The sequence below is a fragment of the Oncorhynchus kisutch genome, linkage group LG17 (assembly GCF_002021735.2).
Source record: "Oncorhynchus kisutch isolate 150728-3 linkage group LG17, Okis_V2, whole genome shotgun sequence".
Classification (NCBI taxonomy): domain Eukaryota; kingdom Metazoa; phylum Chordata; class Actinopteri; order Salmoniformes; family Salmonidae; genus Oncorhynchus; species Oncorhynchus kisutch.
In genome coordinates this window covers 46,590,681-46,608,878 of record NC_034190.2, presented here as the reverse complement: position 1 = coordinate 46,608,878, position 18,198 = coordinate 46,590,681, and the positions used below count along the sequence as shown (strand labels likewise).

At 40.5% G+C, this 18,198-nt stretch overlaps 1 protein-coding gene across 2 annotated transcripts in view; it reads left to right on the top strand.

Annotated features, from left to right (window-relative positions):
- The window catches only part of LOC109907759 (fibulin-2), a 46,505-nt gene that overhangs the window by 11,816 nt on the left and 16,491 nt on the right, over positions 1-18,198 (top strand). For both annotated transcript variants that reach the window (XM_020505941.2, XM_020505942.2), the window contains exon 3: positions 17,904-18,018. In XM_020505941.2, the coding sequence (XP_020361530.1) occupies positions 17,904-18,018 (115 nt within the window). The remainder of the gene's footprint in view (positions 1-17,903; positions 18,019-18,198) is intronic.

Sequence of the window (18,198 nt, the reverse complement as noted above, 5' to 3'; positions counted from 1 at the left end):
TCCTTGAGTGGCCCAGTTAGAGCCCAGACTTGAACCCGATCGAACATCTCTGGAGAGACATGAAAATAGCTGTGCGGCAACGCTCCGCATCCAACCTGACAGAGCTTGAGAGGATCTGCATAGAGGAATGAAAGAAACTCCCTAAATGCAGGTGTGCCAAGCTTGTAGCGTCATACCCAAGAAGACTCAATGCTGGATTTGCTGACAAAGATGCTTCAACAAAGTACCGAGTAAAGAGTCTGATGCAAATGTAATATTATGTAATATACTTATGCAAATGTAATATTTAAAAAAAAAAGTTTATACATTTGCAAACATTTCTAAAACCCTGTTTTTGCTTTGTCATTATAGGGTATTGTGTGTAGATTGATGAGGGAAAAACAACTATTTAATACATTTTCTAATAAGGCTGTAACCTAACAAAATATGACAAAAGTCAACGGTCTGAATACTTTCCAAAGACACTGTAAATATTTATTTTTACCCAATTGCTATTATACAGTCTTGTCCAATCTCTGCAACACCCGTACTGACTCGGGAGAGGCAAAGGTCGAGGGTCATGTGTCCTCCGAAACACGACCCTGCCAAGCCGCACTGCTTGCTTAACCCGGAAGCCAGCCGCACCAAAGTGTCGGCGGTAACACCATCCAACTGGCGACCGAAGTCAGTGTGCATGCACCCAGCCCGCCACAAGGAGCTGCTAGAGCACGATGGGACAAGGAAATCCCGGCCGGCCAAACCTGGACAATTGTGCGCTGCCTCATGGGTATCCCAATTGCGACCGCCTGCAACACAGCCTGGGATCGAATCCATGTCTGTAGTGACGCCTCAAGCACTGCGAGGCTCCATTGCTAGAAACTTTAACAGAATGCTCAAATCAATTCAATTTGACCTCAGTAGATGGACTAACATCCCAGTTGCTTTAACCAGCAGAATATCTTTTGTCAAAATGAATATATTGCAACGGCTAAATTTCGGTCGTTCAATGCTTCCCATATCTCCCCCTTCTGGCTGTTGGGATAAAATGAATAGTGTAGTTTACATTTGTATATGGCAAGGTAATCGATCCCGCATACATTAACAAACTTACTAAGAGGGAAAGACGTAGGAGGACTATGCGTACCAATTGTATTTCCAGGAACTAGCATTTCGCCCCATCTTAAATTGGTTTAGACATGATTCTTCTGCCCCCTGGCCTATACAGAGAAATATGGTGTATCCTATTGCCCTGGAAGAGGTCGTCTTCACTGATATATGCCTTAAACAATGTAAACTACGCCTTGGTTGTATTATTGTTCACACAATTTCTATTTTGCGCATAATTGAAAAATGATGTAACTGGAAATCAAAATGACTCATACTCCATTACTTCACAATAATGCCTTTTGCATCCCCCCCAATGGTCCAAATGAGGAAGGCGTACCCTTGCCTATATCATGGACAGTAATGGTTTAAGAACATTCCAAGATTTGAAGGACACATTACCAGGCAACTCCTTTTTTCTTATATTTACAACTTAGGTCACCTATGCTGGCCTATGGAGTCCCTTGGGAAACCCAACTACTGAACCCTACAACGAGAAAATTATCTGGGCTCCCGAAAGGACTGATCTCTATAATATATAAACAACTTTTGGAACGCTCATATTATGAGCTAGCCATTAAAAAAGTATGGTCCACAGACCTTAGTGAATCTGAACAACCCTTTAACTGGAACATAATATGGAGAAATATGAACTTTGCATCTCATAATGCAAGCCATTAAACTATACATTTTAAGTTTGTTCACAGACTGTATTTAACACCAAGGAAAATTGTACAATGAAATTGGCCTCAACTCCCAACTGTTCACTGTGTCGCCTAAATCAGGTAGGCACATTCCTTCATAGGATGTGGTAGTTCCCTGCAGTTAAATGCTTAGATGCAGGCGGTTGGACTAAGATATGTGGGGTTGGGGGGAATGGGATGGGGAGTTGGGGGTGTAGGCCCACCTCCTTTTTGTTTATTTTTCTTTATATACCAATTTTACTATTACAAAATCCGGTTTGATCAATATGATAATTTCTCTATGTATTTCTTACTTTTGTTTTTCTTTTGCGTGGCAGCTCACGGGTACATGTTATATAAACCGAATACATGAATTGAAATTGATATTGTACCTGTAAACCCCCCAACAACCAAAAATGTGGTAAAAAAAAATATTTAAAAAAAGCAACACATACTGTCCCAAAACACATACTGTAGCATCTGGGAGTGAACTAGGCAGATATGTAATTTTGGTGAGGATAAAAGGAGTGGGAATTCCAGACCTGGCCACATCAGGGTTAATCTCTACCACTACTGTCAGGATGGGCTTGCAGGTGGTTGACTCTCTATCCAATCTAGGGGGATTTCCAGGTCATTTCCAGGAATTAAGGCATATCTCATTATTGCAACATATCCTTGCCATAAACCGGCAAACGGATCTGCAAAACCACTTATAATTAGACGACAAGGCCAAATGCAGAAACCAGATCGTCAACAAGATCTATAAAAAGCATGAGATTGGTTATACATTACAACTGAGTAACAGCTGCAGTCAAGACCAATGACCAGCTATTTCCAACCAACCATAAATCTGGTCTCATGGCTAAAGATTAGATGATATGCTGTATTATTCTTCGTCGATGTGTTATGATTTGGCAGTAAAACATTTACAACGGGCCTAATAAGATTAGAGGTTTACCTGCGTGACCACAGATGGACAGCTCCCTGAAATGCAACCCTCTTGAGTGTGTGTGCGCACACGCTTTATATTTAATAAAGTTATTGCATAACTAGTATAACTAATTGGGTTGTAAGCGTATTATGAAATATACATGTAATCTTCAGTATTGCATTAAAAAGGGGGCACTGTTAGCATAAAGGCAATAATGAAAAGGAAACACTAATACCGTACCTTTTGGAAATAAAACCTTTTTCTTTCTATATAGTAACATTAGACTGTTTTAACTGCAGCTTGCAAATCCAACCATGAGCAATTGGACAATTTTTGTCCCATGGTATTTGGTGTTATGTTGTCCACAAAATGCAAAATCTGGATTTGGATGGGTTTGTAAAGGCATGGTAGTAGATCCTTTCCTGCCTGTTGACTTGTGATGGCCGGCTGTGAGATATTACTCAAAGAACACCAACAAGAAATGGCTCCTCGAGTTAGAATAAATTATAGGTCTGTTGAGGGTGTGCTGCATTTCTTACCATTACTCTACATGTAGGGAAATAATCACATTCAACAGCTCTATCTATTTTAGTCTGTTTCAACATAAATCAAATTAGTTGTATTTATTTACATTTTTCACATACATATTTTACATAATTGTGAGTAAAGCATCCCCAACCAGACTCTAAACCAGACTCCTTATATACAGTGGGGAGAACAAGTATTTGATACACTGCCGATTTTGCAGGTTTTCCTACTTACAAAGCATGTAGAGGTCTGTCATTCTGTGGAGACGGAATCTAAAACAAAAATCCAGAAAATCACATTGTATGATTTTTAAGTAATTAATTTAGTATTTTATTGCATGACATAAGTATTTGATCACCTACCAACCAGTAAGAATTTCGGCTCTCACAGACCTGTTAGTTTTTCTTTAAGAAGCCCCCCTGTTCTCCACTCATTACCTGTATTAACTGCACCTGTTTGAACTCGTTACCTGTATAAAAGACACCTGTCCACACACTCAATCAAACAGACTCCAACCTCTCCACAATGGCCAAGACCAGAGAGCTGTGTAAGGACATCAGGGATAGAATTGTAGACCTGCACAAGGCTGGGATGGGCTACAGGACAATAGGCAAGCAGCTTGGTGAGAAGGCAACAACTGTTGGCGCAATTATTAGAAAATGGAAGAAGTTCAAGGTGACGGTCAATAACCCTCAGTCTGGGGCTCCATGCAAGATCTCACCTCGTGGGGCATCAATGATCATGAGGAAGGTGAGGGATCAGCCCAGAACTACACGGCAGGACCTGGTCAATGACCTGAAGAGAGCTGGGACCACAGTCTCAAAGAGAACCATTAGTAACACACTACGCCGTCATCGATTAAAATCCTGCAGCGCACGCAAGGTCCCCATGCTCAAGCCAGCGCATGTCTAGGCCCGTCTGAAGTTTGCCAATGACCATCTGGATGATCCAGAGGAGGAATGGGAGAAGGTCATGTGGTCTGATGAGACAAAAATAGAGCTTTTTGGTCTAAACTCCACTCGCCGTGTTTGGAGGATGAGTACAACCCCAAGAACACCATCCCAACCGTGAAGCATGGAGGTGGAAACATCATTCTTTGGGGAAACTTTTCTGCAAAGGGGACAGGACGACTGCACCGTATTGAGGGGAGGATGGATGGAGCCATGTATCGCGAGATCTTGGCCAACAACCTCCTTCCCTCAGTAAGAGCATTGAAGATGGTTCGTGGCTGGGTCTTCCAGCATGACAGCGACCCGAAACACACAGCCAGGGCAACTAAGGAGTGGCTCCGTAAGAAGCATCTCAAGGTCCTGGAGTGGCCTAGCCAGTCTCCAGACCTGAACTCAATAGAAAATCTTTGGAGGGAGCTGCAAGTCCGTATTGCCCAGCGACAGCCCCGAAACCTGAATGATCTGGAGAAGGTCTGTATGGAGGAGTGGGCCAAAATCCCTGCTGCAGTGTGTGCAAACCTGGTCAAGAACTACAGGAAATGTATGATCTCTGTAATTGCAAACAAAGGTTTCTGTACCAAATATTAAGTTCTGCTTTTCTGATGTATTAAATACTTATGGCATGCAATAAAATGCAAATTAATTACTTAAAATCATACAATTTGTTTTAGATTCCGTCTCACAGTTGAAGTGTACCTATGATAAAAATGACAGACCTCTACATGCTTTGTAAGTAGGAAAAATTGGCAGTGTATCAAATACTTGTTCTCTCCACTGTAACATTGGTTGCAAACCTGTCAATTCGAACCTTTATGGGGCTCCTTCAGATCACCAAAGCCAATCGGGCACACTTCGGTGTGTGTCTGTGTCGCATACTGGTCTGGTCATCCATCCAACCACATGGAACTGCAATGGGATTGGAGGTTAGAGAGGGAAACCATTAAAGACAGTGTAGTCTGGATGGCCCTCAGGTCTCCTGTCCACAAACCACAGCCCAGTCAAGAGTTCAGACTTCAAAGAGATGGATGGATCACACATGTCCTGCTATCTGTTCTACTATCAGTCTCACTGTCAAGGAGATTAGGATAAATAGCTGTCGATTCACTGTCTTCTTCAACATGCTGTCCATGGAAATGGAGTCATATGGGGGGGAAGCCCCTCTTCCCTGTTATGTCATGGACAGCTTTTGATGGACAGGCCAAGCAGTGCAACTAGGACAGGGTGATGTATTTTATTTACAAGATGGAGTCATCTCTGACTGTGATGTCAAAGGTGTAAACAGCATGGCTCCAATGTATCTGCTTAGCTTATGTAACATGTTGGCTTATTCGCTCACACATTTGCATACGATCATCCCAATATAGCTTATCTGGATGGAGCATGTTCACGTGTACCAACCATTTCTGAGTGAGAAAGAGAGCATCCATTCATTTGTTTTGTGTGACTGTGGACACACCACCTGTACTGTAAATCAGTGGCATTCCTGGAAAGGGAAAGATGGAATGATCCATTCGTTTTCATTAACACCAAGGTGAACTGTATGGCAGCGACGGCCACCAATTTATGGCACGAGGATGGGAGCTGCTCTCCCCTTGTTTTTTGCTCCTCTCAGAGGATGATGTCGGATGTGGGGGCGATAGTGCCGTGTGTGGTTGATGTCACCGTAACTTAGTTTTTGACGATTGCTTACAAATGATTTCTGAAACTATGGCTCCTTTTCTCTAGACTCTACACACAAAACCCCAAAACACACGCACAACATGCAAGACGTCACACATCTCTTGAAAAACCAAACACTTCGTTCAAAACTATTTAAACTCTTCTCAAAGTTGTGTTTTTGCATATAACCTCTATACACAAACCATCAACTGATGTGACAAAGGTAGAACACTACTATCTTGTGTCTTTTGCATGTTCAGTGTGCAGTGAAGTCCACGGCAGTTTGTCATAGCACTCACTCGTACAAGTACACTACTAAGTTTGGGGTCACTTAGAAATGTCCTTGTTTTTGAAAGAGAATCAAAGAAACCAAGAAAGCCAACCTGAAGCTTATTTACAGTGCTCAAGATCTGATTTCTCAGTGAATAAATGAGCTATAAGTGTTTTCACACGTGAGCACTGGGTGTAGGTAATCGGTAAAGGTGTGGCATTTTGAATGGCAGCGTTTTCCAAATGGAACACGAGTACTGTTACTTTTGAGTGATGTGTCTAATGTAGAGAACTATGTTTAGTGTTTTGCAAAAAGTGTGTTTTAACAATTTGCAAACTGAGTGTAAAGCAGATAATGTCCTTGCAGTTTTGCAGACTTGGTCTGAAGATTAGGTACATGAGTTAATGGTTTCACTGAGTGTGCCTCAAGTACCACATTCAGTGTAGAAGAGATTGTAAAAAACTGTAAAGGCTAACAGACAGATGTAATGACAGGCCAAGAAAAGAGAGATGTACCTCGAACCACCTATCAAGCCCACCTCCACAACTCTCCTCCTAACATGATGAATCCGCCATTACACACCTGAATGGAACACATTTGCTTTAGTTCCTTGATTAGAAGGCTTGTCAGAGGGATGTGCGATATTCACAGGCTGAGCTTAGACGTATTTTCAGTTACTCCAGGTAGTTGTTTCAAAACCATCACTGTAAAGTGGCTGTTTCAGTGTTAATGTTTGACCTTTATCTGCACAGTCCCGTTTCAGAGCCTTTTTGAAGTTACTCAAAGGGCTCAATTCAATCAAACCCGCACTGTGGTATTTTCACAGTAGCTCTTTTTCCCATGGTCAAATAAAAATGTAGAATGGTCTTGGGTTCTGTAAAGACTCGCTATTATTACCAGGTATACTCTCCACACTGGTAGATGCTTCCAGATTTCCGAATAAGAAGTATATGTTTGTAAATAAAGACAGTGCACAAACATTGTTTTGGCAGGTTTAACTGAATTCAAGTCAAACTGCTGTTAATATCTTACCTTATTGATGAGCACATGGGACCATTCTGTACTGTGTTGCATGATGACTGCAGTGATCCCACCTGGAGAGAAAATGAATAGGATGCAAATGAAATGGATGACTGATGAAGTACTCTGTCTTCTAATAATAACAAATTCATACAGGTTCAAAGAAGCTTGTCATATGGTGTGACTGGGGACAGATATTTATGAATCAAAGAGGCTTTTGCATCCTCTAAAGTTTTCATATCTTCTCATTTCTAAACCTATAAATTAGGCACTGCTGTGCAGCGCATTCTCCACTGGAAATGAACGGCTTAGTGCTCACATGAAAAGGCATGTCAAGGAGAGAGGACCATTAGGACTAAAACAAAGGAAAGTAAATCACTAAGGAAAGGTATGGTGAATAAAAAGAGAGAATTAATGACGAGTTAATGTAAGCTCCTTCAACAGATGAATATTTTTGTTGGTAAATGTTTTTTTTTTCTTGCTTACGTGTTATACTATGCAAACTTGTCATTATTTCTCCTTTCTGCCTGTTTCTTTAATTAGACTCGTGTTTTAGTTGATTGTGTAGACTTGTGAAGTTTTCACGTCTGTGTGGAGTTTAATCATGTGGAAATGGATCAAAAATCTCCACTTGGCACCTTTTCCCCTCCCTCCTCCAGCTGCTCATTCTGTTAAATCAAATGCGAAATTTGAATCAGCCTACATAATAATTCACAAATGAGTTTAAAAGATGTAGAAATGTGATTTTTCCAGTCTGCTGGTTTAGAAACAGGGCAGCTGTAAGGCCCACAAACATAAAACAGTTTTGGAACAATGACCCAATTTTGTGTTTCACAAGGGTAAACCACTTCATGCCAATTGCCTTCAATGATGTTGTGACAGTCTTAGTTTTCCACAACTGTTTACAATCTTTGGGCCATTTTCCCAAAACTCGAAACACAAAACACAAAAACACCAAATGCAAAACTCTACAAATATCTAGCAAAAGCAAACACTGCATTCAAAACGGTTTTATCTCTTTCCAAAAGTAATTTTTTTTGCATCAAAATGACACACGCGTCATATGAATATCTCTGTCTACTAACCAACAACACACGGATGTGCTCAACACAAAACACTCTATGAATATCCCATCAGTAGGTTTATGCCTTTTGCCTTTTCAGTGTTACACTGTAGCCGGTTGTAAAATATTGCTACAGTAATGTATACCTACTCAAATATACATAAATAAAGGCACACAAATGTGTGTGCATGCATGCCGGGCCATGGTGGAAGACACTGGTTGTTTCACACCAGAACAGGAGACCACTATTGTGAACATGGTGGTGGCAAACAACACCATTAGACTACGAGAAATCCAGAACCACATAAATGCAGACAACACAATATTCAATAACATTCACCAGGTGGGCTTGTCTACATTGGACCGTGTATTACAGCGCAACCGAATCCGGATGAAACAGGTCTACAGGGTGCCATTTGAGCAAAGCTCATAGTGGGTTAAAGAACAGCGCTATGAATATGTGCAAGTAAGTACTACACTGTGTATTTACTATCATATCAGCACTGTATGTACAGTACTGTAATCCAGTGTAAAGTGCCTCACCATATTGACTGCTCTAGGTTTATGTCACATATTGTCTTGCTGTCTGTTTCAGAGAGTCTTGGAGCTGGATGCCGCTGCAATTCAGCACGTTTATATTTACATTTATGAGGCCGGCTTCAACCGAGCCAAAAGAAGGGGAAGGGGACGGAACATTATTGGCCACCGTGAATGTCCCTGGACAGCGTGGAGGGAATATCACAGTGTGAGCAGCCGTTAACCAGTAAGGCGTCCTCCATCACCATGCCAACCTTGGTCCCTACAACACCGCCCTTCTCTTCACATTCCTGGACACACAACATGGCATCCTCATTCCAACCGAGCAGAGGGGTGGACCAGAGCAGCCCAGATATGTTGTCATCTGGGGACAACGTGAGTTTCCACCAGGCTGCAATGGTCCACATCTGGTTTATCAACCACCCACAATTGAATACTTTTTTTCTGCATGCGATGGAAGGTGTATGACCGACCTGTATGACCGACCACGCATGCCTCTTCTCCGGACAATGGATGATGCATGTGGTGCAGTTGATGTGGGCGCTTTTGGCGGCTGGATCCGTCACTCCAGAAGATTCTTCCCCGCTGTTTAGCCAGGAGAACATCGCTTGTGATGTAGATGAGTTGTGCTGTGGCCAGACCGAAATAGGAGGCAGGATGCAGCCTAATGTCTTTTTTCTTACATTTTGCATGTGTTTATGTATTTTTGTGTTTAGAGTTTTGAAAGAATGAGCCCCTTTCATTTTTATTTTTGTACAGAAAACCCTTTACCTTACTGAATGTTTTTCCTGGTTTTCTCCTGTTGGGTATGGAAAGTGTTACATACAAAACACAAGTGTTAAAAAATACTGCATTTTGGAAATAAATGTCAAATGTTTTTGTTACTGGGGACGGGGACGGAACATTATTGGCCACCGTGCCATTATTGGCCACCGTGAATGTCCCTGGACAGCGTGGAGGGAATATCACCGTGTGAGCAGCCGTTAACCAGCAAGGCATCCTCCATCACAATGCCAAACCATGGTTGAGCACATGGTCAACCAATGTGGCCCTGATCTCATCTGAGACAACTGTCCTTCCTCATCCTCTTCCTCCTCTTGCTCTCTAATTCTGCCCACCCAGCATCCTTGGGCAAGTACTGTCTCATTCCTGCTGCATCTTCTTGATGAAATGGCAACACTGCTAAAAGGTCAGCTTCACTGTCAAGTTCCAAAGAAAGCGTTCCCCAACAGTCCTTTTTGATTATGAAAATATGGGCCTATTACACTCAGCCACCAACAGGATTGTGGCCAGTAAAAGAGGAAATGGTGATTTGAGTGTCTTACCCTTACTTCTTAGGAAGTGAACAGGGTGGAGCTGTGTTGACTAATGGAAAATGTTATTTTGACACAACGATCCTGATGAAATGTGGTATGATTCAGTTCTCAGTAAGTGGGGGTCTGACGTTTTTGGTTAAAAACACGTTTTTTTGTGGAAATCAACGAGACAACAAATTTGACCTTTTTGGAGATTTCAAACAGATTGCAACAGCAGGGGAAACTTTCATTCCCACTGAAAGGTGACTTCCAAGCTGTGTGGCTCAGCAAAGCTTTCAAAGATGTTCAAAAATAGTAAATATTTGTGCGTTTAAGGCAAACACTTTGCAGCCCACATTTTGATGTTAGAGGAAGTAGGCCTAATCCAAAATATAATCCGTTGTTTTTAAGAATGTAAAAGTAATCCAGTCAGATTACAGTTACTTCATTTCTGTAACCTGATTACGTAATCCCAGTTAAATGTAATCCATTAATATCCAACCCTGGTCCCATAATAATATAAAATATTTCAACAGAAAGACATGGTCCAAGATGGCTGCAGTTGGCAGCAGAGGAGCCTAGTTGGTCTGGAGGAGTAACAGAACACGCAGCTGCCCTAATCTGTTATAAAATAACACCTAGAACAGGTGCAGTTGAAGTTTACATACACTTAGGTTAGTCATTAAAACTCATTTTTCAACCACTCCACGAATTTCTTGTTAACAAACTATAGTTTTGGCAAGTCGGTGGGACAGGCTCTTTGTGCATGACACAAGTAATCTTTCCAACAATTGTTTACAGACAGATTATTTCACTTATAATTCACTGTATCACAATTCCAGTGGGTCAGAAGTTTACATACACTAAATTGACTGTGCCTTTAAACAGCTTGGAAAATTCCAGAAAATGATGTCATGGCTTTAGAAGCTTCTGATAGGCTAATTGACATCATTTGAGTCAATTGGAGGTGTACCTGTGGATGTATTTCAAGGCCTACCTTCATACTCAGTTCATCCTTGGGAGCAATTTCCAAATGCCTAAAGGTACCACTGTACATCTGTACACACAATAGTACGCAAGTTTAAACACCATGGGACCACGCAGCCATCATACCACTCAGGAAGGAGACGCATTCTGTCTCCTAGAGATTAACGTATTTTGGTGTGAAAAGTGCAAATCCATCCCAGATCAACAGCAAAGGACCTTGTGAAGATGCTGGAGGAAACAGGTACAAAAGTATCTATATCCACAGTAAAACACGTCCTATATCGAAATAACCTGAAAGCCCGCTCAGCAAGCAAGAAGCCACAGCTCCAAAACCGCCATAAAATTAGCCAGACTACGGTTTGCAACTGTACATGGGGACAAATATTGTACTTTTTGTAGACTGGTGCACTTCACAAAATAGATTGCATCATAAGGCAGGAAAATTATGTGGATATATTGATGCAACATCTCAAGATATCAGTCAGGAAGTTAAAGCTTGGTCGCAAATGTGTCTTCCAAATGGACAGTGACCCCAAGCATACTTCCAAAGTTGTGGCAAAATAGCTTCAGGACAACAAAGTCAAGGTATTGGAGTGGCCATCACAAAGCCCTGACCTCAATCCCATAGAAAATTTGTGGGCAGAACTGAAAAAGCGTGTGCGAGCAAGGAGGCCTACAAACCACTACTCAGTTACACCAGCTCTGTCAGGAGGAATGGGCCACAATTCACCAAACTTATTGTGGTAAGCTTGTGGAAGGCTACCCAAACTTTTGACCCAAATTAAACAATTTAAAGGCAATGCTACCAAATACTAATTGAGTGTCTGTAAACTTCTGACCCACTGGGAATGTGATGAAAGAAATAAAAGCTGAAATAAATCATTCGCTCTACTATTATTCTGACATTTCACATTCTTAAAATAAAAGTAATGATCCTAACTGACCTAAGACAGGGAATTTTTACTAGGATTAAATGTCAAGAATTGTGAAAAACTGAGTTTAAATGTATTTGGCCAAGGTGTATGTAAACTTCCGACTTCAACTGTATAATACCAATAGGCAGCAGTCATAATACATACACAGGCAATAATATTGCACACTACACATACTGAAGGACAATACTTAATGCTGAAACAATAAAAACATAAATATGAAAGTTTATGAGAAACATTAAAAAACATACATGAAACAGGATAAACCAAAGAAGGAGAGGTGCAACCTGTGGCTAGAAGGTGAATTTGACCAGTGCATGCACCTCACAAAGACAATTCACAGAGGAGGTGAGTAGATTAGAAAAGGTTGGCAGTGGAACAAAATAAATAATAAAGCTCAGGGATGGATAGAAATTGACAGAATGGTTACCTGGAGGAAAATGGGGGAGGGCCATGCTTTTTCAATTTCAGTGAATGGGAGCATATCATATTTTTTATTTCTGTGTTTTAATCTAGTCCAGGGGGGTAATGCAATTTGTAATTGATTACATTTCAATATTTCTCAAGTGTTTCAGAATGAGTTGCTTATTAGGCTATATATCCATGTGTGCCAGATGCTGCCCCTCACCTGTGATTCATCACTAGGCGCACAATATCTAGTGTGTCTATAGGCTATTTAGTGTGGTCTCAATCAAATTATCCATAGGCTATAGGCTATAGACTATGACATGCTCAGAGAAGCACACAGCTGCTGGGATGGTGTAAATATAACTGGGCTGCATTACACACTGCAATGGATATCCCAACCCTCATTCCAGCCTGCTCTTCTCTTGCTGATCAAAAACGTTTTGTGTGTTGCCTAACCAATGGCTGTGCTGTGTAGACCTGCGGTGGCAGTTCGGGAGAGTCAAAGGCTTCTTCAGATTAGTTTTATTTTTATTAGGCCTAGTCAAGATTTTTTGGGGGGGGATTAGGCGTAGTCAAAAAAAAGATTGCGCGCCGACTAGCCTATGTTCTGTTCAGTTTGACAAGGAGAGCACAAGAAGGATGACCGGCGGTTAACTTTGATAGCTTACTACTACTATAGTTTATTTGATTACAAACAATCTGTTTCCTCCCGAGTGGTACTGTCACATCCTGACCTTAGTTCCTTTTTTATGTCTCTATTTTAGTTTGGTCAGGGCGTGAGTTGGGGTGGGCATTCTATGATTTTGTTCTCTGTTTGGTATTTCTGCTTTTGGCCTGGTATGGTTCCCAATCAGAGGTCAATCGTTGTCTGTGATTGAGAACCATGCTGTGTTCCCGCTACGATTTGTGGGTAGTTGTTTTCTGTTTCGTATCTGTACCAGACAGAACTGTTTTGTTCTCGTTATTCCTCGTTGTTATTTTGTTTAGTTTTCCGTTTTGATTGCGACGACCGTTACAATACAGATCCGGATTCTATCCAAGACTGTGTTTCAGCCGGCCGCAACCGGGAAACCCATGAGGCGAAGTACATGGGGTTGGGTTTGGCCGGTTGGGGTGTCCTTGTCCTTGCCCCATCGAGCTCTAGTGACTCCTTGTGATGGCCGGGCGCATGCACGCTGACTTCGGTCGCCAGCTGTATGGTGTTTCCTCCGACACATTGGTGTGACTGGCTTCCAGGTTAAGCAAGCAGTGTGACACGAAGCAGTGCGGCTTGGCGGGGTCGTGTTTCGGGGGACGCATGGTTCTCGACCTTCGCCTCTCCCGAGTCAGTATGGGAGCAATACATATTTTCCACCATAATTTGCAAATGAATTCATTAAAAATCCTACAAAGTGATTTTCTGGATTTTTTCTCTCATTTTGTCTGTCATAGTTGAAGTGTACCTATGATGAAAATTACAGGCCTCTCTCATATTTTTAAGTGGGAGAACTTGGTGGCTGACAAAATACTTTTTTGCCCCACTGTACATCGTCTTCTTAAAATAATGATTTAGAAGAAAATAAAACGGATCTGATTATATAAAGTGATCTGGTCCACGGGAAAGACGTGACTCCGATGTATATTGGAATATCATTGTTTAGTTTATTTGACATTCAGAGGCTGAGCTATACAACCTTCTATAGCCTGGGAGACAAAACATAGTCTTTTCTTGGGAAGTAATCTGATTCTGTCACTATCAACTTATTAAGCTGTTACCTTTCTGTACAATAGAAGATGTTTAAACCCAGACAGATTTTAGGGAAGCACTTGTGACTTTCTCGCTTTAGGTTAAACCACAGAAGAAGAGTAGCAAGTAGTTAAAGCTTAAATCTTTCTGCGCCGGTAGGCCTACTCTGTCTGGGGTGGAAAGGTGGGCCTAACTTTTGAAAGTACAATGCTCAGATGTCTAATGGCATCAAGATGTAATTATTTGCAAACAGGGACATTTTCGTTGCAAACAAGACACTGATTTGGCCTGTAATGTCGGTCATTTGTGTGGTATTAAAAAATATTCTGCTAATATTTCTCAGACATGCAAATACGATGTGAGATTCATGCAATGATTTTACTTTAAAGGAGATCTTTCCATCCCTACTCTTGTCAACGGTGGTCTGCGAACCGACAACCTTCTGGCTCGCAGCCCTGTGCACATTCAAAGTTCCCGTGTTGCCATTTAATGCTTACAGGATGAATAACAGTTTTTAAAACTCTGATATCCACTTTGTTTTAATTATTATTTGGGGTATAGGGGAGGGTCACTTTTGTTTTGTTTTTCAAGCTTTCGGGGAGGGTTTAGGTAAATATATATTTAGCTGAAAGGAGGGCCATCCCTTTTCATTTCAGAGAGGTCGATTTTCTTCGTGTAACCCTTATTATAAATAACGTATACTCCCTAATGAGCGTGTTCCTGCCTGACTATATTGTTGACGCAAGCCAGATCTGGATAGGTATTTTACATATCAGCTAAGCATATGATATGTTATAGCAATATGGGGCCTGAAGGCACAGCCCACTGGGCACAAACTGGTTGTATGAACGTTGTTTCAACGTAATTTGTGTGGCTCAGAAAATGAAATGATCTCCAAAATATTGCTATTTTTAAAACAAGTCATAGAAAGTTGGTTGCAATTTCAGTTTAATCCGCAGAAAAGACATAACAAATATTATGGTTAAACTTGAATATACTAATGGATAAAAAACGATATATTTTTAATAAAAAGCAATTGTTTAATATTTGTGAATTATGTCATACATAGGACTGATGGAGTTGTCACACATGCAACTAACAAAAATATATGGAAATGTCTGCTCTACTCAAAAGTGAAAGTAAGGAACTTGTCTGTTGGCCCTGCATTAAAGACCAAAATTGGTTAAAGAAAATTGTGATAAATAAAAAAGTATTGCAAAATATTTAGGAAGATATTTTTTCGATGTACCGATTCCATGGCACATGGTTTATAAACTTTTCATTAAAATACGATGCAAAATTCTTTCAACTAAAATAACGTTAAATATATGTGGAGTATCCCAGCTCTGAAGATTTTGCTGCGAAAAGACAGAATCATTAGATAATTTGTTTTGGTACTGTCCATTAGGTTCAGGAATGTCTGAAGAATTGCAACATTTACCTGGAGCTAACTCTGCAAATAGCACTGCTGGGTGATTTTAAAAAGTCATAGTCAATCGATCAATAATACTCTTAGCAAAAATGTGTATCTGTAATATACAATATGTAGAAACTATGAGAATAGAAAGGATCAGAATTTTTTAACTGTGCTGTGATATTTCACAGCACAGTTAAAAAATATATGGCAAATAGAATAGATGAGGATAGATGCAGGATGGGACTAAAAACAAACAAAAGATAACTATTGTAGAATATACTGTGTCCATAAAATGTATATAGTATGTATAAGATGGAAGTAGAAGCCTAAGTGATGTTGTCCATTAGTTTACTTCAATTGGGACAGGGGTGGTAGGGTAAAGAAATACAAAGTATAAAATTGAGATCTCTATCTCAACCAAAAATGCAAGTTAAAGAATAGGAATAAATCAAACATTAAATTAACTTTAAATAAAGTTCGAGTTGATTTAGGTCTACTCTTTAACTTACATTTTTGGTTGAGATGGAGATGTGAACATATCAGTTATTCATTTGTAGACAAACTGGAATTAAAGTCAGAATAAATCAGTGGCACTGATGGAACAATCCAAGCAGAAGATACATCTCCTTCAAATGTTGATATTTGGTTGCGTTGACAACTAAACACAATTCAATATCCCTTTTGCAATGCAGTAAATAAAATAACCTATGAACTCGTCGACAAGTTAACAAATTATATGTTGGATTCACGGCTCCAACTAAAACAAAAGCTAAAGAATAGGATGAAGAAACGATCCAAGCATTGGATTGTCAATTCGATAGGACTTTTGTAATACAGGTAATAGCCTAAAGGTAAGGCTATCTTACAAACTAATGTAACAGTTTTTATTCAACATTAAAATTAGTAACAGATCCACGGCCACATTTTGAGCTTACTGTAACTGTAAAAGTAGTATTATGTAATGATGGAAAGTGTGTATGTTCAAGATAGCATGCAAAGGTCGCCGGTCTGTTGGGTTCTGCACAATATAAATATCTGCGCAGAAGCTCAAACAACATTGATCACTTGCACTATGTACTTGTAATGTAATCTCGACTGCAATCAAGGTCACTTGGTTATGATATTGGATGAAGCACATGACGTTTTTTTGTTGTCTTTTTATTGAACCTTTATTTAACAAGGCAAGTCAGTTAAGAACAAATTCTTATTTACAATGACAGCCTAGGAACAGTGGGTTAACTGCTTTGTTCAGGGGCAGAACCAGTTCTTATATAAATTCAAAATATCTAACATTGTATTCCCATTCCAAAGAGCTTGTTGTGCTTTTAAATGGTTTAATGTGCACTGAAAACACATTTAGATGACAACTAAGCCAACAATCAGACATTGTTACTCCATTGAAATTTGGTTGTGCTTTCAGATGATTGAAAGCATAGTGATGCCACATTGGGAATTCAACAAACTTCAGGCTGTCTTTTTGAGTGGGTGAATAAAGGTTGAAATCGCATTGATCAATGTCTCAACCAAAGATTACCCACGTTGAAATGACAGTGTGCCCAGTGGGACACCTTGGTTAGAAACACAATTTGTAGCAAACAATGAGTTTGTTTGGGAGAAATGTCCTGAAAGAGGCACATAGATTCACCTAATTATACCAACCAGAGAGATACAGTATTGTAGGCTACGGGCCTACCTTTTCAGCAGGCATGGCTACACTCGGAAACATATCTTTATCCTGGAGGGTTAGGTTCAGTCTGTCCAAATGAACTACAATACAGAACAGGAGGCACCAATGAAAGTTGGAATCGATGATCTGGAGTCATCATAGCCATGACCACTGAGGAGGCCAAGCATATTTTAACTCTAAATGAGATGCTATGTTTTTTCCTCTGTCTGTTCCTAGTGATGTATGGGGGTGATAACATGTTGCCTGAGCACTGATTAGCCTTCAAGCTAAAATGTAGGATGTATTGCCTCTGAAATGTACTTTATAGAGTCTAAGGATTCACAGTGCTCCCTGCCAGGGAAACACACAGAGGTGGAAAAGAATAACAATTTGTTCCTCATTCTGTTGAATGTGTATTCAGTCTATTCACCAAAAACACATTCAGACAAGGTCAACAACTCTTAAAATACATTGTGGAACAGTAAAAGTCAAGCTGGGATGCAGACTCACTCTCAATAAACTTGCTAGGATTTATTATATTTTGATATTGCATAGACTACAATCGTACACATTAAAAGCTGCCTTCCATGAAGGACTGAGTGAGATCTATAGCGTGAATGATACAGTCTGAGATTGCGCTGTCCAATGGTGATCTCTTCATTATCTTCTATGACTTTTTTTTTCTTCGTTTCATGTGTTCCCTCTGAAACACTGACTATAACCATGTCTGTCTGTCTGTTTCTGTAGTTTCTTCCAAGGAGTTGGTGGAGATCTGTTGTGAGACTGGGGAGAAGTGGGCCTCAGCCAACGGCCACTGCAGAAACATGGAGCTCCCCAGAGAGGACAGACACTCCATCTGTCGGTAAGCCCATGGAGACACACTGGACACAAGTACTAGGATGCCCGATTTTTGTGTAGTAAATCCTTAATTCCTCAACTCAAAACCGGAGTTTTTCCTGGTCATGCTCAGAATGTCTTAGAAATGTCAGCTTTACTGCTTTCACCATGCCAATGAGGGATGGCCTGTCTGCTTCTGCTTCAG